We start from the raw sequence: 27,649 nt of genomic DNA, 5'->3' as shown, positions 1-27,649 counted from the left end.
CTAATTAGTTTTCTCAATATTCGAAAAAACGAATGCATTTAAAAAGCATTGCAGCCGAAATTTTGCGCCTATCCCCTTAATCGGACGCATCTACCAACTAGGGACGATGCCCCTAGTACTGTTGTGATTCGATCCGGAAACCAGTCGCCTACTAACTAAAATCATCCCTTCTCCAGACAAGGCACCAAGTTCAATCGGTAAACGAAACATTGTTGTTTTGACGGTCATGTACTTTTGTTATGTACTATTTGTTTCGCTTTTTTATGTGCCCTTTTTCATTTCAAAGATTAGGATCCATTTCCTTTTTGATTACTTTCGAAGATAGTTAACAAACTGACTGAAATTTATTTTGAATCAAATTCTAACAATAAAAAAACTATAGTAAGTAAAACAATACTTTAATTCATAATAACATATGTACAAGTAAGAATTAGATCATAATACATATGTGAGTTTAAAGTATCATGAATGATGATAAATATAGCATATTTTGTAACATTTTTAAACTAATTATTATTTCACCTAATAACTAATTTATGAACATTATTTCCTAAGACACCCTGAGCAACATGTGTAGGTGTAGTTGAGTATAGTTTTATGGGCAAACTCCAGACCATAGTTTCCACAGTTACCTCTGAAGGTGCCCTCCAGTCAGTGTCCTCTAGACTTGGTGGGGATAGACCCTTGTTGGTGCTAGTCACGAACTCAAAATGTAATCTCCAAGTTAAACTCACTAAAAAATAAATACAGCTTTGTTAAAACAAATTGGTAATTTAGTTTTTTTGAAGGAAGAGGGGTATGGTTTGAAAATTTTGACATTTTCGGTTTTTTTATTATTTGAAATAAAAGTACATAACTTCAAGAATACTCTCAGAAGATTTCAGATTGATCAGAGCAAAATTACCGGAGATACGGCATGTTGAATATCCCTACCTTCATCCCACTTTGCAGTAATTTCACGTCAGCGTGGTAGAGCGTACTGAGAAACATTCAACGGCTTTTACCTTCTATAAAATTAACATGAAGTAAAACTCCCTAGTGTAGTTGGTATATTTAATAAAAATTCTAAAAAAATTTTAAAAATCTAAACGGATTACGTTCAAAACGTTTTCGGACTTATCAGTCCATCATCAGTGAACCTAAAAGTAAGTAATCTCACTTAGTAAAATTGAAAAAGGGTGAAATTTTGAATGTTAAAAAATTGAAAAGTGTGGTTACGATTACTTACTCTATGTCCTTGCTAAATAGCCACAATGCCAAACACTGGTCAAGATGTATATTCTAACTACATGGTGAAATTTGTTAAATAATTTGACTTACATTGGATGCCAACGGATTAGTACTAGGTACATGATGCTCTACTCCATTAATTAAGAGATTTTTTTTATTATGAATAGGTCTACATTGAACTACGTTTAGTCTGTCAATGATTTAGAAGGAAGTTGAAATACTTCAAATGTCAGTGACATTGACATCCAGGAAAGGGAATTTTTAAGGTATTAACCAAGGTCAAGATCCAATGTGGTTACGGAAATTTAAGTTTAAGACTGTTGGAATTTTAATTTTTAATATTAGAATTTAAATTTACTATTTTTTAAAAGCAAGGACAGAGAGTAAGTAATCGTAACCACACTTTTCAATTTTATAACATTCAAAATTTCACCCTTTTTCAATTTTACTAAGTGAGATTACTTACTTTTAGGTTCACTGATGATGGACTGATAAGTCCGAAAACATTTTGAACGTAATCCGTTCGGATTTTTAAATTTTTTTTAGAATTTTTATTAAATATACCAACTACACTAGGGAGTTTTACTTCATGTTAATTTTATTTAACTATTCGGGTATTATCCCGTTTTACTTTTACCTTCTCTTTTGTAAATAACTCAGCGATTCAAAAGCATATTCCGGTGTGCATTACTTTACGATTTGATACACAAAAAAGAAATTAAAATTAAAAGTTGTCAAAATTTTAAACACGTTTTTCTCAAAATTGCTTTTTTTAAAGGCTCCAGGGCCTCGATTTTTGACCCTTCGCTTCGTTATCGAACGTATTCGTTTCGTATCTGTTTAGTATACGAAGCGAATACGTTCGATAACGAAGCGAAGGGTCAAAAATCGAGGCCCAACCCTTCGCTTCGTTATCGAACGTATTCGCTTCGTATCCGGGCCTCGATTTTTCTGTTTAGTATACGTAGCGAATACGTTCGATAACGAAGCGAAGGGCCAAAAATCGAGGCCCTGAAATTTTGCATAGATTTTCTTTAGACATTTTATGAGGTCATCATCATTTAACGCGTCGAGATATTTTTTGTTTAACAATAAAAAATATGTTCATTTTCACCCTTTTTTACATAAATTTTCGTTTATAATAAGTCAAAAATCGTTAAAAAAAACTCAACAGCTTTACCACGAGAAACCCGTAGGCCAATTAAATCTTTTTGAATTTGATGTTTCACATAATCCAATGACGAGCTCTGATATCCATTCCACCACTAAATCCATTTTTTTTGAGGTGTCCGTAAAAATTTGCCACTGATAGCTTTTATATAATATACAGTGAGGACGTTTAAGTTGGAATAAATTAATTTTCTCGAGAATGGGTGATTTTGTAGATAAATACATATATCTGTGGCTTGGTTCTAAAAGGGCCAATGTCTATATTTCACTTTTTGTACACCTCTATTTAAAATTTAATATTGACAAAACAAAGCACAAAAAATTGACATTGGCCATTTTAACACCAAGCCACAGTATGTAAAATTGTGTTAAAATGGCCAATGTCAATTTTTTGCGATTTGTTTTGTCAAAATTAAATTTTAAATAAAGCTGTACAAAAAAAGTGAAATATTGACATTGGCCCTTTTAGAACCAAGCCACAGATATAATTAAGGGAAACTCCCGAAACAGCTCGATTTTTATTTTTTAATTTATTTTTTTGGCATATACATATACTAGTGATTTCATCCATCTGGGAGTGATGACGTAATTGATGACTTTTTTGAATGAGAATAGGGGTCATGTGATAGCTTAATTGAAAGGGTATTTAATTCTCTATTCAGTAATATAAACATTAACATAATTATTTATAGAGGGTGTCCAAAAAACTGTTTTTGATTAAATTAGTTGACATAAAAAGAAGAATGTAAGCAATTTATTTAATTCAAAATACATTTTACTAAATTTTTAAAATTAAATTTGTGATCATCAGCACAAATAAAATTAGAGACGACCAACTACTTATCAATAATACACCAGTGGACCGAGTAAAACAATATAACTATCTTGGAACAATATAGTAAACGAACAATGGGATCACTCACAAGAAATAAAATGTAGAATAGAGAAGGCTAGGAGTGCATTCAATAACATGTCCAAACTCTTTCTCTTTAAAAGCCACAACCTTAATCTGGAGATAAAAATAAGGCTCCTACGATGTTATATCTTCTCAATATTGTATTACGGAGTTTAATCCTGGACACTCACTGAAGCAATGGAGAAAAAACTTGAAGCCTTCGAGATGCGGCTATACAGGCGAATCCTAAGGATATCATGGACAGACAAGATAACCAACGAGACCGTATTACGAAGAGTGGGCAAAGAAAGAGAGGTGATGTATACCATTAAAAGGAGAAAGTTAGAATATCTCGGACACATAATGAGAAACGGCACTAAATACAGATTACTGAAGGTAATCCTTCAAGGTAAAGTATTCTGAAAGCGAGGAATTGGGAGAAGAAGAATATCATGGTTGAAGAACCTGAGAAAATGGTTCTCCACAACAACTAATCTATTTAAAGCATCAGTTAATAAAATAATTATAGCCAGAATGATCGCCAATATTCGAAACGAATAGGCACTAAAAGAAGAAGACATTTTACTGATGTCAGAAAACTGCTAAGAGACAGGTAGGTGGCAGCCTTAACATTGAATTTAAGAGAAAAACAATATTTTTTTGTTAAATACTTCTGTCTGTTTTCTGATAGCACTAAAATGTATTTTGAATTAAATGAATTACATACATTCTTCTTTCTCACTTAATTTAATACACTTTTTTGGCACCATTTAATACACTCATTTTTTTTGGCACCCTGTATAAAAAATTACGTTAATGTTTATATTACTGAATAGAGACTTGATTAACCTTTCATAGAGGGTAGAAGGTCTAAAGATTATATATTAAGCTATCACACGACCCCTACTCTCATTTAAAAAAATCATCAATTACGGCATCACGCCCGGATGGATGACATCACTATTAGTATGATATACATATATGCCAAAAAATCATAATTTAAAAATAAAAATAGACATGTTTCGGGATTTCTCTCCAAAATCGCCCATTCTCTAGAAAATAAATTTATTCCAACCTAAACGTCCTCACTGTATAATACTTTGCCATGAATTTTTTTTGAATAATAGTTTTATAAAATAGTTCTACCATAGTTTCAAAAAAATTCACAAAACTGTGCTTGAACATGTTGATTTCAAACCTCCCCCCCCCCTTTTAAGTTAGTAACCAATAAATTATTATAACCTTACCTAGTTTCGTAGCAAAATCTGGAGTTACATACAAAGGTATGGGCAATATCAGCTGCGTATAATCATATCCTAGGCAAACTTCATGAAAGTTTCCAAACGTAATAATCCTCGTCTGCTTTGAATTATCCTCAGCAGCACCTTCAATAATCGTTTTTTCCTCACACTGTAATGACACGGAAACTTGTATACAACTAACTGTAGCTACAGTAAAGTCAAAAGTTCCTATTATGTCCTCTCCTAGCTTATAGTTTGGCTTGAAGAGACAGAATCTAGCTACTCTGCCCCATGTGTTGGTGATCATGTAGGAATTTGGATTTCTTCTGGCCGTAATGTTCTATAATTTATTAAAAAAATTAAAAGTAAAAGTTATATAAAAGGAATTGTTTTTTTATAATTCTATGAGTAATGCTTGACATAATTCCTAAAAGAAAAAGGAATTAGTAAGGCAAATGGGCATAAAATATGGAGTGGGGTAGACAAGAATAGCAGAACAGCAGCAAGAGTCATATGTTGAATGGACTTCAAATGTAAGGCTTAAATATGCCCCAGAAATTGGGGAATCATGGAAATTATCAGAAGGAATAATTTCGAGAGATTGGGCTCTCTAAGCCTAAACTGTACACATTTAAATCTGGTGAGACTAAAAAAAGTATCTTGGGGTAATATTAGACTCGAGGCTTACTTGGAATCAGCAGATAGAACAAAAAAACAAGAGAGTGACAAAAAACAAGAGAGTGGTAACTATGTTAATGGTATCAGCATGTGCTCATGAAAAAATGTGGTGTTTAAAACCAGAAATGTTACATTGGACGTATAATAATATGGTGGTAAAATCAACAAATACGGCATCAGTATATTACACTGGATGTATAATATGGTAGTCAAATCAACAAATACAGCAAATAGCATGAGTGCTATGGTGGCCAAAGGCGTAGCAAATAAGGGCCATTCTCAAACTACACAAGATGCAAATACTTGCCATTGAAATCACAAAGGCTATGAGGGACCCACTAATGACAGCTATGGAGGCCTTTATGGGCCCTTCATCTGGGAAAGCTAAACAACATAGTGGTTACATCAGTCCTAGTAGTCCAGAAAGCCACTGCGCATCCGCTAGGAAAAATATTCTAATTCGGATTTTTTGCACAATCTTACTCAAAAAGGACTCCTTTTAACAAATTTGCATGTTGCCAGGACCAAAAGGTGGTCAAAAATTTTTTAAACTTTTTTTTTTGTTTTTTTCCTAAAATTATTTTTTTTGCATGGAACAAAGTTTTTTTAGGATTTTTGGATCATTCCAAACAGAAAAGGTCTTTAGTGATTTTTCTCTAAAAATGATAGTTTTTGACATATAAGCGTTTAAAAATTGAAAAATTGCGAAATCGGCCATTTTTAACGCTCAAAAACTATGTGAAAAACTGAAAATTTGAATGTTGCCAAGGTAGGTAGATATTCTTTAAACATCGATTGATGAAATCCCGAAGAGTTTTTTGCAATATAATATTCAAAACTCCTTTGTTTTTAATTTCTAATCACGCGTGCGCGACACTATTTTCCACCGTTGCATGTGTATACAGTATGGTGCAAAAGAAAGGAATAAATTCGTTATTTCGTAAACCGGCTACTTTAAGAAAAAAACCCGAAACAGGTCGATTTTTATTTTTAAGTTATGATATTGTGGCATGTATGGTATACTAGTGACGTCATCCGTCTGGGCATGATGACGTAATCGATTATTTTTTTAAATCAGAATAGGGGTCGTGTAGTAGCTCATTGGAAAGGTTCTTCAATTATCTATTCAGTAATGTAAACATTTACATAATTATTTATACAGGGTGTCCAAAAATTTTTTATTAAATTAAATTATTTGACAAAAAAGAATTAGAAGGACACCCTGTATAAATAATTATATAAATGTTTATATTACTAAATAGAGAATTGAAGAACCTTTCAAATGAGCTAGCACACGACCCCTATTCTCATTTAAAAAAATCATCGATTACGTCATCACGGCCAGATGGATGACGTCACTAGTATATCATATATGCCATAATATCGTAACATAAAAATACAAATCGACCTGTTTCGGGATTTTTCCTTAAAGTCGCCGGTTTACGAAATAACGAATTTATTTCTTTTATTTGCACCATACTGTCGGTGGAAAATAGTGTCGCGCACGCTTGATTATCAATTAAAAAACAAAGGAGTTTTGAATATTGTATTGCAAAAAACTCTTCGGGATTTCATGAATCGATGTTAAAAGAATATCTACTTACTTTGGCAACATTCAAATTTTAACTTTTTCACATAGTTTTTAAGGGTTAAAAATGGCCGATTTCGCAATTTTTCAATTTTTAATCGCTTATATGTCAAAAACTATCATTTTTAGAGAAAAGTCACTAAAGACCTTTTCTGTTTGGAATGATCCAAAAAATCTAAAAAAACTTTGTTCCATGCAAAGAAAATAATTTTAGGAAAAAAACAAAAAAAAAACGTTTAAAAAATTTTTGACCACCTTTTGGCCCTGGCAACATGCAAATTTGTTAAAAGGAGTTCATTTTGAGTAAGATTGTGCAAAAAATCCGAATTAGAATATTTTTCCTAGCGGATGCGCAGTGGCTTTCTGGACTATAGTACAGAAATGAAATCAGAGATACCAAATGGATGATGATTTCTGGCCATATGGTACCCAGATACAGGCCTAAAGTACCTGTTCATATGGACATTTACCCACTAGTTATGGGGCAGTGGTAACACAAATAGGTCAAACCGCAGAAGGGTATGGTGCAGGAATATTCAGCAGAGGTGTTAATTTTCAACAGTTCTGTCCCACTAGGAGAATAAACCATTGTATTTTAGGCAAAGATTCTTGCAATCTTTTGCAAGACAAATTAACATAAGGGCTTTTGAACTAAAGTGGATTAATATATGCACAGATAGACAACCAGTCAATTGAGCTCTCATAATAAGCTCTAAGGTGGACTAGAGCCTAGTATGTATGTCAAGAGGAACTTGACAGACTGGCCGAACATAACAGTGTCACACTGGTATGGATTTTAGGTCACTGGGGTATACATAGAAATGAAGCTTGCTAGAAGAGCATCAGCTACAAAATACTAGTTCCAGAGCCGGCCATAAGAGTGCCAAAACATTGTCAGCGACTGGAAAAAAACTCTCACTGGAAATCATACTTGGTCAAACACCAGCTTCTTTACTGGGCATGCACCAGTTAAGGTCAAACAATATTTCAGTTTTAGGCTTAAAATGAACTACAGTAAAACAAAATAATGAGCCAGGACCAGACAAATATAACAATACAAAACCGTACCACAGAAAATGTTGAACATTATGTATATCTTGGCCATGTCATCAAACTGGGAAAACACAACTGGCCATGGGCCACTTTTGATAAGCTAGCAGCTAGCATATATCTCCTTCCAACTTCACTTCCATTCCTATAAACTTAAGAAATGGTGTATAACACATGCATACTAGTGATTTGTACCTACAACTTGGAGACTGTAGGCTTTACCAGAATATCTGCTAAAAAACTAGAAACAATAAACAATGTACATAAAGGGCAATGGAATAAAACATGCTTGGAATATTATGCTGAGAGACAAGACTAGAAACACTGAGATCAGGGAAGAAGGCAAATCAGGGATATCCTAGAAAGAAATTACAAAAATTAAATGGTGCTGGGCAGGCTACATAGCCAGATATGATGACGACAGGTGGATACAGAGAATCCTAGAACGAAGACCAAGGAGGACAAGATGAAGCATGAAAAGACCTCAAATGAGATGTGTAGATTACATAAAAGCAGTGACAGGTAAAGAGTGAATTAGATTGGTACAAGATAAAGAAACATGGAAGCACTTGAAGCAAAAGAAGAGACTAACATTTTAACTTTTATAACGAATAAACATAGCGTTTACTTACCTGTAGACTTTGAAGTGCAATTTCTAGTGGACTTTCTTTTTTTCTGATTTCCAAAAATGGATTGGCAGGTGTTAATTCCTCTGTAGTATCATTACAAAGAGCCACAGCCTCATTTAACAAAGTTTCACAAAGAGGAAGAACCCTAATAGGCACTCTTAACAATTTAACAGGACTATTAACTCTTTGTGTGCCTATTGTTATTTTGTATGAATACTTCACTAACTGACCTCTATATGATGGAGGGGAATCGTTTGGAATTTTTTCTCTATAGATATCTAGAAATAAACAATATTACAAATCAATTTATGCTCAACAATACTTTAGTTATACAACAGAGTACAGAGTACTAATAAAACAGAAATGCACAAAATGTTCATCGATTTCAAAAGTGCTTTTGATACAATTAATAGGAAGAAAATGATGGAAGAGCTAAAGCATCTTGGAATCCCAGAAAACTTAATGACCTGTTAACAGTGAGTCTAAAGAACACCACAGACCACAGCAAATATCAATTTTAACGAAATAACTTCTAAGGAGATCAAAGTAAACAAAGGCATGACACAAGTGCCCGATTTCACCAACGATACCTAAATATTTAAGAATTGCCTAAGTGGGTTTAGGTACTTCCTAACTCTAAAACTGATTTCACCATACGATAAGAATTGCCTAAACCGCTTAAGCATTACCTTACGTTAGGATACGGATTTCGATCTCCCTAAACTTTAGGTGTATTACTTATTGTTGACAGTCAGGTTATATTTTTACAATTTTAACTAATGTACTTGTGACGTTTGTCAATAATTTGCTTCTTACCTTAATTTTTCTGTTATTCTGTAATATTAGGTATATTAGTTGTAATTTTGTATTTTCTTTTACATTATTAATATAATATGTGTTGGAAAATATAGAAAATCCTTTGGAGTTTTTTACAGGTCTGTTGACACAATTATGTAGTCTACCTACTACCTACCTAACAAACTAGTGCTGTGTTTCAAAAACCCATTCATGATATAACTAAAAGTGTGTCATTAAAAAATTAATAATAAAAAGCAATTTTCAACATATTATTTATTTTAAAATTATTTCATTAATGACAATTCAACTAACTTAAATTCTTCGTCATATGTGAAATTTACAACTCTTTTCTTTTCCTCCATTTCACTGTACATATGCAAATAACATTCAAGACTATATTTTATTATATACAAACTTAATGCACAAATAACTAACTACTAAATAAAATAACTATACCATTACAAAACTGAATAAAACCAAATTGGCAAACAAACAATAATGACAAATAATCGAAAAAGTAAGGAAATGTCATCTTATTCTTCTTCTTATTTATCAAAAATAGTTCAAATGTACCCTAGGTAATACCTAGGAAAGCATTTCCTAGATAAGCAGTTCTTTTAGTTGTGAAATGTGATTGTTCCTATGTATTGACTTAAGAAGTTCCTATCGATAAGAATTACTTAGTAAGGCAACTGTTTAGGTATCGTTGGTGAAATCGGGCATAAGTAACTCTATCTCCTTGACATTGTTTAACCTGATATTGGAAGCAATAATAGGACAAACTTCATAAACAAAGAGATTACGGATCAACTTCAAATAATGCAGATGATCTACTCATCATAGCAAAGACAAAGATGACACTTGTAAGAGCAATTGAAAAATTAGATAAGGAAGCAAAGAGACTAGGGCTAGAGATAAACAACACAACAACTCAGAAAAATATCTAATGATAACACAGAACTATAAATTTGAAACTGTATTCACTGTTATCTATTTTGAAGTAGCAATAGGGAAAACTGGAAAAGAGAGAACAGGGGAAAGGATTCTGGAAGGCAAAAAATATATATAACAAATAGAAATCTGCTGAGAAGCAAGACTCTAAGTAAGAGATGAACCTATGTAAGACCTGTTATTACATATGGGGTGGAAACAACTAGATTTACAAGAAAGAGCAAGATAGCTTTCTGCAATTTCAAAGAAAAATAATGAGAATTAATAAGAAAATAAAAATAGAAACAGAAATAAAAATGAAAACAAATGCCAAAATTGGAGAAGAGTTGAAGGGAGAAAATATAGTCAAATACATAAAATCTCTTTGCTTAATGGATAGGATATATACAGAGACACCCACACTCACATATGCTGAGAAGGATAACTGACTGGACACCACTACACTAGGATCCAGATGTAGAGGAAGGCCTAGAAGAAGATTCTGGATGATGTAGAAGATGTAAGAACAATTAATATTCTGGAATGACTAAAAAGTTCAGTGCAAGGACAGGAAGACATGGAAAAGAGTAATGACAGCGGAAAAAACACACAGCAAGCTATAAAATTGTCATTTAATGACATAGATGAATAATACACCTCATCCAAGAATGGGATTTTGAACACCATCGCATTAACTATGAATTGTAACGAATGTAACTATTGAACATGGTGATGATGATGAATTGTAACTATTGAATCAATACTTTACTTACATGTTTTTGACTGTCCAGGGGATAATCTCAAATCACAAAAGAGTATTTTTGGTTTCGTAGCTACTTCTACTCTTGCATTTTCATTAGTATGTACACCCAAGGCAGTACCAGGAAAATTCGATATATTCTCAGAGGCTCTATCTTTGGGAACTTTAGAATCAGTAAAACATTGGCAGTGGATTTGGGCTGAGGCCCAAGCTAAACTTTCAAAAACATCTGTGTGGCTTTGGGCAACTGTATGTGAAGGAGAAGGATGATGAATAAAAGTTACACTACATTCTAAGGTTTCACCAGATAGAAATACGTGACCATGGGGCAATTTTGCAACCACTTCAATCATTTTTGTATTAAAAAGATTTATTGTTTACAAATTGATTCAAACGTCATCCATTTCTAACCTAAGTTTCTCGTTAAAAAATAAAAAGAAGCAGAGGATGATTTCTAAGTGAGTATGCAGCTCTTGTGTTCGTTGTATGCATTGTATGTAATAGCACGTAAGACGTAAACTGATTAATTACCTTTGGCAACGTTGCATTATCTTAAACGTCACGAAAGGCGAAGGCCAAGACAAATGTCAAATGTGGTGGTTTGTGTTGAGAAGTTATGTTTTTTAAGTTTCTCCCCGTAAAAATTGAAAATTTCTTTAAAACGCGGTGGATTAAACCCCTCTTAACTGTCCTCCACTTTTAGTGTCTTAAATATTGACGAAGAGGTTGTAGAAATGTGTTAAAAATGTAACAAAGTGTTCATAACGGTACCAGTAGATCTTGTTTTATTGAACCCAAATCTGGTATTTCCGAAAGGATGAAATAAATTAAATTAAGAACAACCGGTTCCGTACGTCTACACGAAATAAATTAATGCTAAATAGAATTTGAATATTTAGATAAGGATCATTGTAGAGCATTAAAAGATGGATAACCAAAAGTTAGAAGTTACTTTCTTGTTCCAATTTGGGCTCATAAGGGACACTATTACTGTCCCACAGGCTTCTCTGAATCTCAAAACTGTTAAGAATCTCGCAGTTAGCTTCCTTAATTCTAAGGTATGTATTTACAAATAAAGATTGATACATTTTTCAGTATGTGTATTTTCTTAGACTGCCGAAAATAATCTGTGTCATTTAACTAATTACATTCCAACAGTTGGTTAAGTCTATTTCAAACATTGTAAGTAATTTATTAATAGAAACAATAATAAATATAATAAGTTCCAATCCTAGAATTTAAAAGCAAATTAAAGAGAGCAATTAATCTTTTTCGAACTGTCACATTAAACACCCAAAAAGTAATCATTCTGTCTTCAGTTTGTGTAATTTAAAATTTAATATAAAGTTCATATGTTATAAAAGTTGCAAAACCAGTTACAAGCTTTTGAAACAAAAATAGAAATGACATTTTTACTTTATAGTTCAGGTGGGATCCCTCGAAAAGCAGTTCATAATGAATATTTTCCATTTAGTACAATGGTACAAGAGGGGGTACAATGGCCTCCTTTATTTAGAAGGACTTACCCAAGTTTTTTTGTGTATTTTGACCCATAGATCACAAATTTTTTGTTATAAAACTTTTTTTGTATTTTTTGGGCCATTCTAGGTAAAAAATGTCCTCACAAGTTTTTTCATAGGATGCATAGTTTTCGAGATAAACGCAGTTGAACTTTCAAAAAATTGAAAAATTGCAATTTTTTAAAAAATAAAATAGCAATTCTGCTTGCATCATTTGAAAGTTCAAGTCAAATTATACTGTTCTTGATTATCTGCATTGCTAAAAATTAATTTGTTTATTGTTAAACAAAACTATAAACAAATAGTGTGTTTGAGCGTTTTGACTAGTGTCCAATACATGCATTTTGTTGCATGCTACGTAGATATTGCTTGTTTGCAGGCTCTTGCACTTGTACCTCATTCGATTTTAAATGAGAGATGCATTAAAAAAATCACTCAATTTTTTGAAAGTTCAGTTGCGTTTATCTAGGAAACTATGCATCCTGCTAAAAAGCCTGTAATACAATTTTTTACTTAGAATGACCCAAAAAATACAAAAAAATGTTTTATTTTGCACAAAATCGCTTTTTTGTAATTTTGCAAGTTTTTTTGTTTATAACAGATCTTAGCGACATCCGGACCAACCGTTACCCAAAAAATTCGTGTTCTATGGGTCAAAATACATAAAAAAACTTGGGTAAGTCCATCTAAATAAAGGAGGCCTTTGTAAACCCCCTGGCGACAGTACTACTATGGAAATTGTCCAATTAAAACAGATCTTGCCTGCACTATTTAGTTTATTTTCTGAAATAACGAATCAGAAAATATTGAGCAACTTAAACAGTTTATTTAAAAATGATATTTAAAACTTTAAAGAACTATCAATTGCTTTTAGGAATTTATTATCACAACTAAAATATGAATGCATTCCTTGAAATAACAAGCATTTCTATTAATACTAGGTAAAATAGAGCTAAACAACTATGGCAATAATTTCTAAACAATACAGAGTTTCAAATAATTAGATAAATTTTCACTTAAAAAAACATACAAACTAGTGGTAACTGAATGTAAATTTTCAAGAATACAAATATGTTTAGACAAGTTAAGAAAAAAACATCTCAAAAAATCTTAACAGTTTTTTGAAGGTTCCAAATAAAAGGTATAAATATGGGAGATAGCTGATGACAAATCCGTGAAAATGTACAGCTGATTTTGCTTTGTTTTTTTTAAACAATCATAAAAATTAAAAAATCATGTTGAAAAAAGTTGTAGATCTTAAAAAGTTTTTTATTTCTGAGAGTTTCCAAATTAAAATGCATAAACAATAATTATTGGCAGAGATAATTCCAAAAATAATTTGTAAATGGTATGTTAATACCTTTTTATTTAAATAAATTATCCACATTTTTTAATGTTCTTTCAATAGGTATGGATAATGCATAATTAGTATTATTATGGAATTGCAATGCAGAGATTCAATCAAACCCCCAGTTTCTAGAGAGACAATTCATTTAAACTGTTTTAAGTAGTTCTGAACATATAGAAATAGCAAATCTGAATAGCCTAGCCTTTTGAATTCTCATCCATTCAGTTTCTTTACTTAGTCCTTCGTCATCTGTGCGATATTCTATATCTTCATTTTGCTCTTGTTTTTCTTCCCCTATTTTCTTGTGTAATATTTCTATTTGGATTTTCATTTGTTGTATGATCATGTTTAAGCATTTTCTTTCTTGTTTTTCCTGTGGTCAGGCATTGTATAACAGTTGCTCAGTTTGGATTCTTGCTTGATTCTCAGTAAAGAGTGCTTGATTTTGTTGAACAAGTAATGACTCACCTGATGTTGTCGGTTGGGAAAACATATCTAACGTGCTATGTACTAAGAGTATAAGTCATAAAATAGATTTTTCGGAATTCTTCTATATTTTGAATTATATACTTAATTAATAAGGTATTACCAAAGTAGAAAGTAAAATAGTTAATTACTAATTTATTAATCATATTTCGTCACCATTTTGATATTTAGTTGTAATAGTTATTTCGTCAGTGGTAAAAAAGACTTTAAAAAGTCCTAATAAAAAATTTTCATTTTTGACTTATACTCTTAATACATAGCACTCTAGATATATTCTCTTGTTCTGTATTTCCACACACCTATTTTACACCGGAAAACAAAACTCTGAATCTATAAAACAATAATCAGGGCCATTGTAAGTTATGGTTGTGAAACACGGGTTGTGATTAGTGATGTAACGAATATTCGCATTCGCATGTTTTTGCATATTCGCATTCGCATCCGCATTCGCGAAATTTGTGAGAATGTTTTGCGAATATGAAAACCAGAAAAAAAAATAATTTTAAGGTAATATTAGGTTAATAAAATCAAAATCTATTCACTTCTCATCTTTTTTTATTAAGAAAAGGTAACTTAAGTTCAAACATGCAGCTACTCTCAAATGGACATAATATGCAGGACACAACTGCAGACAAAGAGACAGAAGATGGAATGAAGCGATAACTCACTGGAGACCTTGGGACTAGAAAAGAGTAAGGGGCAGACCACATACGAGATGGTCGAATGACCTAAAAAGATACGCAAGGACCAGATCGACAGCATTAGCACTAAACCGAGAAGAGTGGAAAAATACGGGGGAGGTCTACGTTCAACTTTGGACACATGAAGGGCAATAGATAGATAGAACTTAACCTTGTATAATCACATTATCAGCCTTCACTTCTTTTATTATTTGGTATTATGAAATAAAGCTTATGATTCAGATTGATTTACACTAAATATCAATTAACTTTTCATTATAAATTTAGGAAACATTACAAAAATAGAAACAAATTAAAAAAAAACTGAATATTCGCATTCGCATCCTAATTCGCGAATGTCGGTAGCAGATATTTGCATTCGCATTCGTATTCACGAATGTTCAAAAAATGACATTCGTTACATCACTAGTTGTGATACAAGAATCTGCCAATGCATTAGACTTGTTTGAAAGAAAAATATAATATTATGTAGGATACTGGACCCAATAAGTGAAAATAACAACTGGCCAAGTAGGTATAATAAAGAAATATACCAACAGAATAGCGAACCAACTCTAACAAAATACACTAAACTGCAGATATTGCGGTGGGCAGGGCATGTGGTCCGCATGCATGAGAATAGAATCCCCAGAAAATTGCTAAATGCAAAAATGCAAGGAGAAAGACCTGTTGGAAGACCAAAAAAGAGATGGGAAGACGAAGTAGATGAGGAACATCCTAAAAACGGGTTCATGGAAAAGAACAGCAGTAAATCAAAATGATTGGAAAAGCGTTGCTGAAGGAGGCCAAGACCCTGTTTGAGCTGTAGTGCCATTGGATGGATGGATCTTACACTATTATTGCCTGGATTATTATTTAAAGGTTTAACAGTTTAACTATCTATCTGTGAATATAAAACTTTTACGCCTTATTACAATAGGATTTTAATTTTCAGCAAGAACTTTCCAACTTTTATCACAATAGGGTTTTAATTATCAGTAGTAATTGCACAAGAGCTCTAAAATTATTGAATTTTTCCTGAGTGACACTTTGACAGTTTTAATTTATGTCCAAGTGTCACGAGGGCAAAAATTCTATATTAATTTTAGAGATCGAGTGCAATTTGTTGCGATTTTTTCATGAATAAAACTGTTCAAAACCAAAATTTTATTGTAATTTATTTATGTAAGTACAAATTAGTACAATTAAACACACAGTTGTTATAAATATTTGAAGGTTGAAAGTCATTACTTTCATAATTTTTAAAACATTAATTGTCATTAATGTCACTGAATGTATTTTTTCATAGCAACGAAGGGCATCTGATGTAATATACTTGACGACGGGAAATTATCAAAAATTATCAGTTTAATTTTTATTTCTGTAGCTTTCTATTGGTCAGAATCTCCTATGAATGAAATAATCACTGTAATCAGGGCTAAGTCAAATGAATACTTATACTAAAAGTAATTAGTTGTAAACAAGAAATCTCAAACATAAAGGTGATGCATTTACTGACTAGATATGTATGATATAGATTTATTTGTTTCAGATTCCAGATCATGGTGTTAATAGAATAGAAGATCGTATATTGTTGTTTCGCCATGCTTACAGCTCGAACAATATTTTACAGTTGATCAATTCGGCTTTAGAAATCTCAGATGAAACACTTATAGAAATAGTTTTAACAGCCAAAGGTAAGTTTCAATTTTATGATGTTGAAATAAGACTCGCATTTTGAGAGTTAATTTTCGAAAATATATCATCATCTGCGACCACTGACAGCCCATCAAGGGCCATGGTCGCCCGTTGGAGTTTCTGTGCTCTAAAGTTTTACATGGTGTGGTTGCCAGCCACATGCATAACTCCTCAAAACGTCTAACATTTTATATTTGAACCAAACTTACGTACATAGAAATCGCCCCACTTAAAAATTTGGTCATTTTTGATGCCTCGTATTTCCTAAATCTGTTGGCCGATTTAAGTGATTTTTTTTAATATGTTATAGCCTGATTCTTTATCAATATCGCTGTAATAATATTGTTGCTAAACAGGTAAATTTTTATTGTATATCGAGTGTACGAATCAAACTGTGTTTTTCTCTCAAAGTTCGCATCACACTGTTGAATATTCTAGGGTTTATAAAATACTGAAATTAAAACCTAACTATAGCCTCAAGTTTTCTTAACATTTTGGTGTTTGATTCATTCGCTTACATTAGACCATAAAAAAGTTAGGTACTTTAACAACTAGACATGTTCTTCATCCATACAAGGTATTTGTAAATAAGTGAGGCAAACTTTAAGGGGTAATTCTGCATAAAAAAATAATGACAGTTTACTTTATAAACATATGTTTGCAAATGTTTTGTTTCCGAGATACCAGATGTTGAATTTTTTCTTACAAACTGACGATTTATTTATTGCTCTAAAACCAGTTGATATGCAAATGAAATTTGGTAGGTTTTAAGAGATAGTTATTGCCGATTTTTTGACATAAAATTAAGAATTTTATACTCACTATTGCGCTAATGGTGAATATTAAATTCTTAATTATATTTCAAAAAATGTGCAATAACTACGTCTTAAAACCCACCAAATTTCATTTGCATGTCTCAACCGGTTTTAAAACAATAAATAAATCGTCATTTTGTAAGAAAAAATTCAACATCCCGTATCTCGGAAACGAAACATTTGCAAACATACGTTTATAATGCAAACTGTCATTATTTTTTCATGCAGAATTACCCCTTAAAGATGTCAAGAAGAAAGTAAGTGCCAGAAATAATATCATCCGCAAGCTAACTAATACAAAATGGGGAGCACAACCACACACTCTCCGTACTTCTGCCTTGGCATTATGTTTTTCGGCCGCGGAGTTTGGAGCACCAGTATGGGCAAACTCTGCTCACGCAAAGAACGTCGACGTGGCTCTAAATGAAACGGTCCGTATAATATCGGGTTGCCTGAAACCGACACCTATCGAAGAGGTATACCCCATTGCTGGAATTGCTCCACCACCAATCAGGAGGAAGGTCACGTCAGAGGTAGAACGGAAAAAGCAGGAGACAGACCGAAGACACCCCTTATATGACCACCAAACTCAGCCAAGCAGACTAAGATCTCGGAAAAGCTTCCTGAAAACATCAAGATCCATCCCCGAAGCGCCAGAGACGCGCCGAATACACCTATGGCAAGCGTCAACTACCGCGACACATTTTCCTCCCTCAGAGGAAATGGCTGCTGGACACAATTTACCGTATCCGACTTGGAAAGCGCTAAACAGACTAAGAACCGGCGTTTCACGTTGTGCTAGTAACCTGAAAAAATGGGGATACCAGGAGGACGATACCTGCGACTGTGGCGCGGTTCAGACCAGCCGGCATCTACTATCATGCACAGAGATGAGAGAGACCTGCACAGAACAAGACTTAATTATAGCAAATGACAGGGCCATCTATGTGGCCAACCATTGGAAATACAGAATTTAAAGTTGTTGGTGTTCCGGACACGGAAAGTAAGTAAGTACCCCTTAAAGTTTGTCGCACTTATTTAGAAACACCGTGTATTGATGAAGAATATGTCTAGTTGTTAAAGTACCTAACTTTTTTATTATCCAACATAAACGAATGAATCAAAAAACAGAATGTAACCTGAAGCTGTAGTTGGGTTTTAATTTCCGTATTTTATAAATGCTAAAATATTCCACAGGCTGATGCGAACTTTGAGAAAAAACACAGTTTGATTCGTACTCCCGGTATACAATAAAAATTTACCTGTTTAGCAACAATATTATTACAGCGATATTGTTAAAGAATCAGGCTATAACATATTAAAAAATCACTTAAATCGGCCAACAGGTTTAGGAAATACGAGACATCAAAGATGACCAAATTTTTAAGTGGGCCGATTTCTATGCACGTAAGTTTATGTAATGACTTCCCAGTTTGTCTTTTTTGAGATCATTTCATTATCATGTATATTTTGCTTCCTTGAATTGACAATGTTTTTCTTTCTTTTGCTTTTTTCCCCATTCTCGTATTCCTAGTTCTTTTAAATCCTGGTTAATACCATCAATCCATCTCTTGCGCTTACCTCTCGGTCTCTTTCCGTTTAATTCTTTTCTAAGTACTGTTTTTGTGTTTCTCTTATCAGCTATCCTTTCTACGTGTCCCAACTAACTCAGTCGTTTATTTCGTATTTCTTTTGTGATAGTCAATGTATTAAATATTCTATTTATTTCGTGGTTCATTCTTATACTAACTAACTGTGTCCCAACTAACTCAGTCGTTTATTTCGTATTTCTTTTGTGATGGTCAATGTATTAAATATTCTATTTATTTCGTGGTTCATTCTTATACGCCATTCCCCATTTTCCTGTATAGGTTCATATATTTTTCTTCTAATTTTTCTTTCCTATCTAAGAAGTTGTTCCTGTTGTTCACTAGTCAAAGTCCACGTTTCTGATGCATACATTACTTCGGGTCTCATATCTGTTGTGTATATTGTTATTTTTGAGTGTTTGACTTTATACTATTCTGTTGGCTGTTTTTGTTTCTGCATTTGTTTCCAAGTGAAATTCTCGCTGTTACCTCATCACTGTTGTTATTTTCTTCTGTAACTATTGATCCTAAATATTTTTGCCCGCTCAAAGATATATTAGTGCTTTTCATTTGTACTTTTTCTCGAGTTGTTTTCATGTACTTTGTCATTGAAACATTAACTTGTAGTCCCATAGTATGTGCCGCTTCTTTAAAATATGTATAACCCTTTTCCAAGTCTGTTAATGTCCAGCTAATTATGTCTATATTATCTGTGGAAACTGCGACTTGGTTGATGCTTGTAAATATTGTACCTTCTCTATCTATAGGAATTTTCCTGATAACTCATTCCAATGCAAGGTTAAAAAATGTTGTGGATAGCTTATCTCCTTGTGTTAGACTTTCCTTAATATTAAATTGATCGGACAGTTAATTTTGGATTCTTACTTTTGCTCTGGTGTTGGTTGGGCATGGTTTTACTAATCTGGTTAGTTTTTTGCACATTTAAGGGGCTATCCTAGTGTAAAAGTACGAAATTCTAGATTTTTTTTGTGAAAAATATTGAAAATTAAACAATTTTTTTGAAAATAAAAACATAGCTCCACAGCTGCAGTGATTCCTGAAAAATAAAATTTCAAAGTGATTATTGAAACATAAATTATTTCCTATACCATCAACTACGATTTTTGAAAAATATTAAAATTTGAAAAAACAACAAAGTGTTGAAATTTTTTTTTAATTAGCTAAAACATTTTCAGTTTCAAAAACCGCCAAATTGACCTTTTTTATCTGATCAAAAAACCCCTAGTTGATGGTATAGAAAATAACTTATATTTCAATAATAACTTTGAAATTTTATGTTTCAGGATCTCTATTAGTCCCAATCACTGCAGCAGTGGAGCTATGTTTTTATTTTCACGGTGCCAGCAGATGGCGCATAAATCGTTTAATATTCAATATTTTTTTATGAAAATTGTTTTAAATGTACTTCTTTTTATAATCAATGCTCATGCAAATTTTCAAAACAATTGGTACAGTACTTTTTATTTTAGAAATTTCCAAAAAAGTATATAGCCTAATAAAATAAAAAAAAGTCAAAATGTAAATTCGTACAGGTTAAACCAAATTTTATATCAAAGTTTAGGTGGGTACAAAAGATATTTTCAAGAAAGTATCCAAATCATACAAGGGGATCATTGTTTAAAGTTTAAATGATTAAAAAGGGGTCATTTTTGCAAAAAAATACTTTTTTAACTGCTGAGGTAATCCACTTATCGATGAAGGTCTATAGGATTTTTTTCTGCAAAGCTGAAGAGAAAATCTTTCACATAAGACTTACTAAATTAAATTTGACCCCCTATTTATTTAAATAATTGTATATAAAACTTTAAAAACAAATTTGCAAAAAAATATTTTAGCGTTTTAAATAAGCACTATAAAATATCTTTTTTTACAGACTAAGTTGCGCTATCTTACCAGTATTAAGCAAAAAAAAAATTGGTCAAAAAATATTTAATATTTTTTGAGATATTGAATTTGTTTATTAAATGTTACTATATTTTCAATTGCAAAAACGCGGTTGTTGCCAAAGAAATATTCACCTTCTTAAGATCTCATTATTTTTATGTATATTTTCGATAAATGTATTGATAAATTCAAATTTCAATTAAACTCCCCCCTAAAATGGCATTTGAAAATTATTCAAATTTGTTTATAATTTGTTTTTTTAATAACACCGCGGGGATTAAGTATTTTGAAATGCCGTTTCCATAATTGGGTTCGTGGGAATTTTTTACTAATTAACAAAATTTTTTTGTCGTTTTTTCTTCTTCTTTTTTTTTTCTTGGAGTTATATTACTACGGGCCCTTGTAGGGTTAAATTTTATTAAGAATGTCGATTCTCTGAGTTGTCGATTCTAGACCTAAAAATATTAAGATTTAACTAAAATCTCTTAAATAAAATGTGGCTACTTACTGAGTTACAGGGTGTTTTAGTTAAAAATTTAAAAATTATTTTTACCAAGTACTTTAAAACTATTTGACGTATCCTTATCATACTTGGCAGAAAGTGTAGCTATTATACACCCTACTAAATTGTGATTAATAAACGTTTCTAGCTAGCGCCAGAGGAGTACGACAGGGGATAGTGTATGATTGACCCTTCCCAAATTCTACGCCACTGAGTGAATTACTATTTTAGCGAAATTTTTCGATTCTATAACTTTATTGGTATCGATAAAGTCATCAGTTTGAGATATATTGGAAGTTTAAAATGAATGAATGAATGAATCAAAATAACTATGTCGTTTCATTTTTAACGTCCAATATCTCGAAAACTAATGACTTAATCGTTACCAGTAAAGAGAATCGAAAAATTTCTCTAAAATAGTAATTTCCTCAGTGGCGTAGAATTTGGGAAGGGTCAACCATTAACTATCCCCTGTCGTACGCCTCTGGCAGTAGCTAGAAACTTTTGTTTATCACAATTTAGTAGACTGTATAGTACCCACACTTTCTACCAAGTATGATAAGGATACGTCAAATAGTTTGAAAGTACTTGGTAAAAATAATTTTTAAATAAAACACTCTGTAACTCAGTAAGTAGCCACATTTTATTTAAGTGATTTTAGACCATTCTTAATGAAACTTAACCCTAAAAGGGCCCGTAGTAATATAACTCCCAAGAAAAAAAAAGAAGAGGAAAAAAGACAAAAAAAATTTGTTAATTAGTGGAAAATTCCCAGGAATCCAATTATCGAAACGGTATTTCAAAATGTTTAATCCCCGCGACGTTATTAAAAAAACAAATTATAAACAAATTTGAATAATTTGAATAATAATAGTTTAATTGAAATTTGAATTTATCAATACATTTACGAAAATATACAAAAAAATAAAAATAATAAGATTTAATAGAGCTGAATACTTCTTTGGCAACAACCGCGTTTTTGCAATTGAAAATAGAGTAACATTTAATAAATAAATTCAATATCTCAAAAAATATTAAATATTTTTGGACCAATTTTTTTTTATTAATACTGATAACATAGCGCAACTTCTCCTGTAAAATAAGATATTTTATAGTGCTTATTTAAAACGCTAAAAATAATTTTTTGCAAATTTGTTTTTAAAGTTTTATGTATAATTATTTAAATAAATAGGGGGCCAAATTTAATTTTCTAAGTCTTATGTGAAAAATTTACCCTTCAACTTTGCAGAAAACAATCCTATACACCTTCATTAGTAATTGAATGACCTCAGCAGTCAAAAAAGTAAGTTTTTTTGCAAAAATGACCCCTTTTTAATTATTTAAACAATGATCCCCTTGTATGATTTGGATACTTTCTTGAAAATATCTTTTGTACCCACCTAAATTTTGATATAAAATTTGTTTCAACCTGTACGAATTTACATTTTGATTTACATGTAGTGTAATTTTATTTTACTAGACTAATATGAATTTCGTACTTTTACACTAGAATAGCCCCTTAACTCTTATATTGGAACTATCCCGGAATACAAAAATGAAAGTTTTCAAAGCAGTTTGTAGACCTGTTCTGCCTTTTGGCAACAAATCATGGGTACTAAAGAAACACCAAAAGAGCAAGATACAGGCTATAGAGATGAAGTTTTAAGAAGAGTTAAAGGTGCTACCAAAATACATAGAATAAGGAACACATAAATACGGAACGAACAGAGAATACAATCCACATTGGAGTTTATAGAACAGGGATAATTGTTAGTGGAGTCATTTACACCAGATGAAATATACCATATCAGTGAGAAGAGTGTGAGAAGCAAAAATATTGAAAAACGAAAAAATAGAAAGACCAAGACAGACATGGGATGAAGTAATCGGAAAAATATTGGAGAGAAGAGGAGTGACATGGACAGACGCAAAGAAACCGCAAAAAAATGGAAGAAATTTTTTAAGAAGTAAATTAAATTTTGCCCCATTATATGGTAGAAAAGTTTTTGATTATAAATATATAGCGGTATATTTTATGGTATTTATTTCTTTTTCAGAAATATCAGGTCCCCATGTTCCAGAAATTACTATAGTTAGACCTCATGCCTTGTCCGTGCATTCATACAAGGCACCGACGTTTTGCGATTTCTGTGGGGAGATGCTGTTTGGGCTGGTCAGACAAGGGCTCAAATGTGACGGTGAGTACAAAAAAAATAAATAGAATAGAAATGTATGTACGAGTATGACTATATGGTGTATGCCACCATCAGAGCTTCGTGTTATACGTATAAAAACCTCATAGGAGAGCAATTGTTGACAAACAACATATTAAATATAAAATTGATGCAGGCCTAGGCCTCTGATATTGAGTAAAACCCTTAAAATTATTAAATATCCCATCGATGTGCTACTAGACAATATGGCTACCACATTGTAACAGCTAGTTACAATGTGGTATCAATATTGCCCTCTGATATTAAGTAAAAACCCTTAAAATTATTAAATATCACATCGATGTGCTACTAGACAATATGGTTACCACATTGTAACAGCTGTTAGTTACAATAGTAGTATTCGCGCTGTGTAACCCGAACGTATTCAGAGTAAGTTTGGGATTAGTTTCCAAGGCGCAGGCGTCAACGTAAACTTATCCTGGACATTTCCAGGATTTTTCGCTCCACGAACAATTTTCGAATTCGTAATGTAATGACGGGTTGCATACATTAAGGTTAGAGAAGGAAGCCTTTTCTTGTCCCTTTCTTATTTCGAAATCAATGTCAACAAAAAATGCAAATGCAACAAATTTTTATGTCAACAAAGAGAAAAACAGCAACAGGCAAAGGTTTAACTTTCTATTCCCCGTGAGCCGATGTGTAGAGGGGAGTTGACAGTTTTCGCCAGCGCTGTTAGTGGCAGGTTTGTGTATTGAATTTGAACAATTTTATCAGAAAAATACGAGTTTCAAACTGCGAGAGAGCGCTACCGACGAAACTCACAGCCAATAAAAAGAGAGGTAACCTCTAAATTTCACATAAACTTCTTCTTTTTTCAATGGCCTCTTGCGTAAGCAGTCATCCAGTCGCACGAATTTATATATTAATTATTAAAATTATAATGAATAAAATAAAAAACATAATTACTTTTACTATTAATTCTGTGTATTCGTTCAGTAATCAGGTTACAATAATATTTCAGTTCATAATTTGTGTTTTTCTAGATAAATATCTATTTTTCTCGTTTTGTATATTTCACATACACCAATTTTATCAGAAAAGTATAAGTTTCAAACCGCGAGAGAGCGCTACCGTTCAAACTCACAGCCAATTCAATGCCTTTCTTAGAAGTTTGAAATTTGATTAGCGTCTTTATTATTTCGACAATATAATTTGGTATTTCCACGCCAAAATTCGGCTTAAATTTTTGTAGAGAGTAAAAGATTGTCGAGTTACTGGGAAATTGCAGCTTGTTATTTAGATATAAAAATAGAAATTATCTTTAACTTCCTGGGGGTTGAACATAATCTGAAGGAAGGAATAATTTAGTAAAGCAATCATTTCCAATTTTGATATATGTATTGAATTTGATAGGTTGTGGCATTGTGTTGTGGTTGTGATTTATTACACCACAAAAATAATGAAATATAACAAGCCACAAGAAATAGTTTCACAATAAGTTTGATGTGTTGTTTATGATTAATTATTCAATTAGAGACTAATTTAACTCAAATTACACTGAAAAATGAACCACAAGAATATGTAGATACTTATAAGCTCATCTAGATAGAAGAAATTAAGTAAAAACAGAGTACAGTTTATTGTAATACTACCGTAATAAATAATTATCGAATATCGAATGAAAAGTAATAAGATAATAATACTAGAAAAGGTACCTACTTATTTATAAACATACTAAATGGAAAACATTGACAAAAACAACTAAAAAAGCTTTAATATAAAAAATATTAAAATTTGTTTGAAGAATATTGAAATGATACAACACTTTACATAATTTAAAAGCTTTAAAAACCAGAATCTACATCTACAAGTTGTTTACCAAAACAATATTTTAGGTTAAGAATTGGACGGCGGACGGAGTAAGAACAGAATAATGGTCAGAATGTCAAGAAATTCTTCCCAAAATATGTTGTGCGCCTGTGCGAACTTAAAATCCGAAACAAAATCCTCAACGTCGAGAGGGTATCCCGTACACGTTCAGGATCTTTTTTCTGTACTGCGCGAACACCGAATTAAAAATCCGGAGGGTGTTCAGAGGGAAAAATTCGACCTCCGCGAACGCTCGATCTTGTAATGCGCAGGCGTTCTCCCTCAGGGAACGTTCGGGTTGTCCAGCGCGAACAAAGCTATTGTGGTAGCAATATTGTCTAGTAGCACATCGATGTGATGTTTAATAATTTTAAGGATTTTTACTCAATATAAGAGGTCTAGTCGTGCATCAATTTTATATTTAATAGGTTGTTTATCAACAATTGCTCTTCTATGGTGTTTTTATATCTATAAAACGAAGCTCTGATGATGACATTTTGCCATGCCGAAAGTACTTAGCTGATTTTAATAAATACTTTACACACTATCAGTTTTTGAAAACACACACCTGTTGCTGTTTTGACAAAACAAATGTCTAACAGAAATAACTCAATTATCGTATGTGTGTGGTCGCCGTGGTTTTTATTTACTTAAAAAAGATAGTAATGTAATTATCACTAATTTACGACGGTGTATTTTGATTTCCTAGTTAAAATAAACTTTTGAAAAACCGCAACACGCATGAAATTACGTACGCACGTGTCAATTACCATAATTCGAAGAAAACAAAATATGTATAGGGATAGGAAACCACAAAACACGTGATTCGGAAAATGTTTCTTGTGACATCACACTTTTCTTCAAATCTATTTTTTATTTTATTTATTTTATTTAGCGTATGGCTTACATCATAGGATAGGTAATTAAATTTACATTTTTATACATTATACAATCCATTACAAACAGATGTCCAGTTTTTTTTATTATATTCTGTTGAGTCTTCGGTTGCCATTATGATTTTGGTGTGTAAAGTGTAAAGGTCTTGTGATGCGACCGATATCATGGTGGTGTTTACATTGTTGCCAGGTCTTTCAGTTTTCTCGAAATCTAATGAATTTTAAGAATCTTGAGAGAGACGTCCTTAAGAAACGCAGAATATTTTTCATGTAATGTTCCTAATGGCCTAAATGTCATAATTTTGTTATTGCTACATTTACTGTATTTTGGCCGAAGTTAAAATAATACATTTACATGGCTGCAACTGTTACAATATCAACTTTTGAGATTTCAATATATTAGTGTTGTTGGTGTTTATTTAAAGTCATAATGGATCGTATATCTGAAAAAGAACGCATTGAGATTTTGATGATATTAGGATATGGTGACATGCGTAGAAGTCAACAAGAAACGCGTAATATCTTAATAATGTATATCCTAACTGAAATCCTATAACAAGATCTACTGTCAGTAAATTAGTAAAACAGTTTAACGAAGCTGGTTCAATAAAAGGTCTATCCAAATCAGGGCGCGGAAAAGCTGCATCAGCTGAAAACATATCTTTAGATAGTCGAAGTTTTAAAGTTTTCAACCTAATAGAAATATTAAAAATATTGAAAAATATTCCTAAAAGATATTTAATTGAAAACTTATTGGACCATTTTCCTAGTAACACCTCCATGGCTTCTAAAAATGGCAAGCCAGATGGATGCTGAAGCGAAGAAGACAGGAGTCGAGGGAATTCAAAAAACTTACAATTCACGACCCCGTCTGTTCAGCTGGTAAATTCCAACGGAAAATGTACCTATTGTCTGTCCCACCTTGACTTTACAGTATACGAACATACGGCAATACAATCCTTATGGGAGTTTTTAGCGCGGCGATGCCGATTTTCTTCAAAAGAATTTTCATTCGGACATTACCAAGGTCCTAAAAATGTAGGTCCCTAAAAATGTTAAATTAAAACTAACTCGTTACAGTCAAGTAAAACAATATTTTTCATTGTTTTTTTTTTTGTGAGTGATAGTCATTTTCGAAAAGTAATCAGCAATTTTATAATCGATATGCGTAATAACTATTTTTGGTTAAGAATGTTAG

At 32.2% G+C, this 27,649-nt stretch overlaps 2 protein-coding genes across 2 annotated transcripts in view; one reads left to right on the top strand and one right to left on the bottom strand.

Moving 5' to 3' along the window:
• Positions 1-382: 382 nt before the first annotated feature.
• On the bottom strand, positions 383-11,420 carry LOC114327336 (RAB6A-GEF complex partner protein 2). The gene is made up of 4 exons (XM_028275927.2): positions 10,983-11,420; positions 8,485-8,759; positions 4,543-4,876; positions 383-733 (listed from the first exon to the last, which is right to left on the bottom strand). The coding sequence occupies exons 1-4, from the start codon at positions 11,320-11,322 to the stop codon at positions 519-521; spliced, it is 1,164 nt and encodes a 387-aa protein (XP_028131728.1). The 5' UTR covers positions 11,323-11,420; the 3' UTR covers positions 383-518.
• A 90-nt stretch (positions 11,421-11,510) lies between these two features.
• LOC114327327 (serine/threonine-protein kinase D3) overlaps positions 11,511-27,649 on the top strand; it is an 87,669-nt gene continuing 71,530 nt past the window's right edge. Inside the window, exons 1-3 of the mRNA XM_028275919.2 lie at positions 11,511-12,027; positions 16,556-16,700; positions 23,570-23,710. Of these exons, the coding sequence (XP_028131720.1) occupies positions 11,896-12,027; positions 16,556-16,700; positions 23,570-23,710 (418 nt within the window). The 5' untranslated portion in view covers positions 11,511-11,895. The remainder of the gene's footprint in view (positions 12,028-16,555; positions 16,701-23,569; positions 23,711-27,649) is intronic.

The sequence above is a fragment of the Diabrotica virgifera genome, chromosome 4, assembly GCF_917563875.1.
Source record: "Diabrotica virgifera virgifera chromosome 4, PGI_DIABVI_V3a".
NCBI lineage: Eukaryota > Metazoa > Arthropoda > Insecta > Coleoptera > Chrysomelidae > Diabrotica > Diabrotica virgifera.
Note: the sequence above shows the minus strand (reverse complement) of the source record. Positions and strands in the feature narration are given on the sequence as shown.

Coding starts and splice junctions, on each gene's coding strand:
- LOC114327336 (XM_028275927.2), bottom strand. CDS start 11,322: ATGATTGAAGTGGTTGCAAAATTGCCCCATGGTCACGTATTTCTATCT. Junction 4,877..8,484: donor TTGCACTTCAAAGTCTACAG/GTAAGTAAACGC, acceptor AATAAATTATAG/AACATTACGGCCAGAAGAAA. Junction 734..4,542: donor AGATTTTGCTACGAAACTAG/GTAAGGTTATAA, acceptor TTTATTTTTTAG/TGAGTTTAACTTGGAGATTA.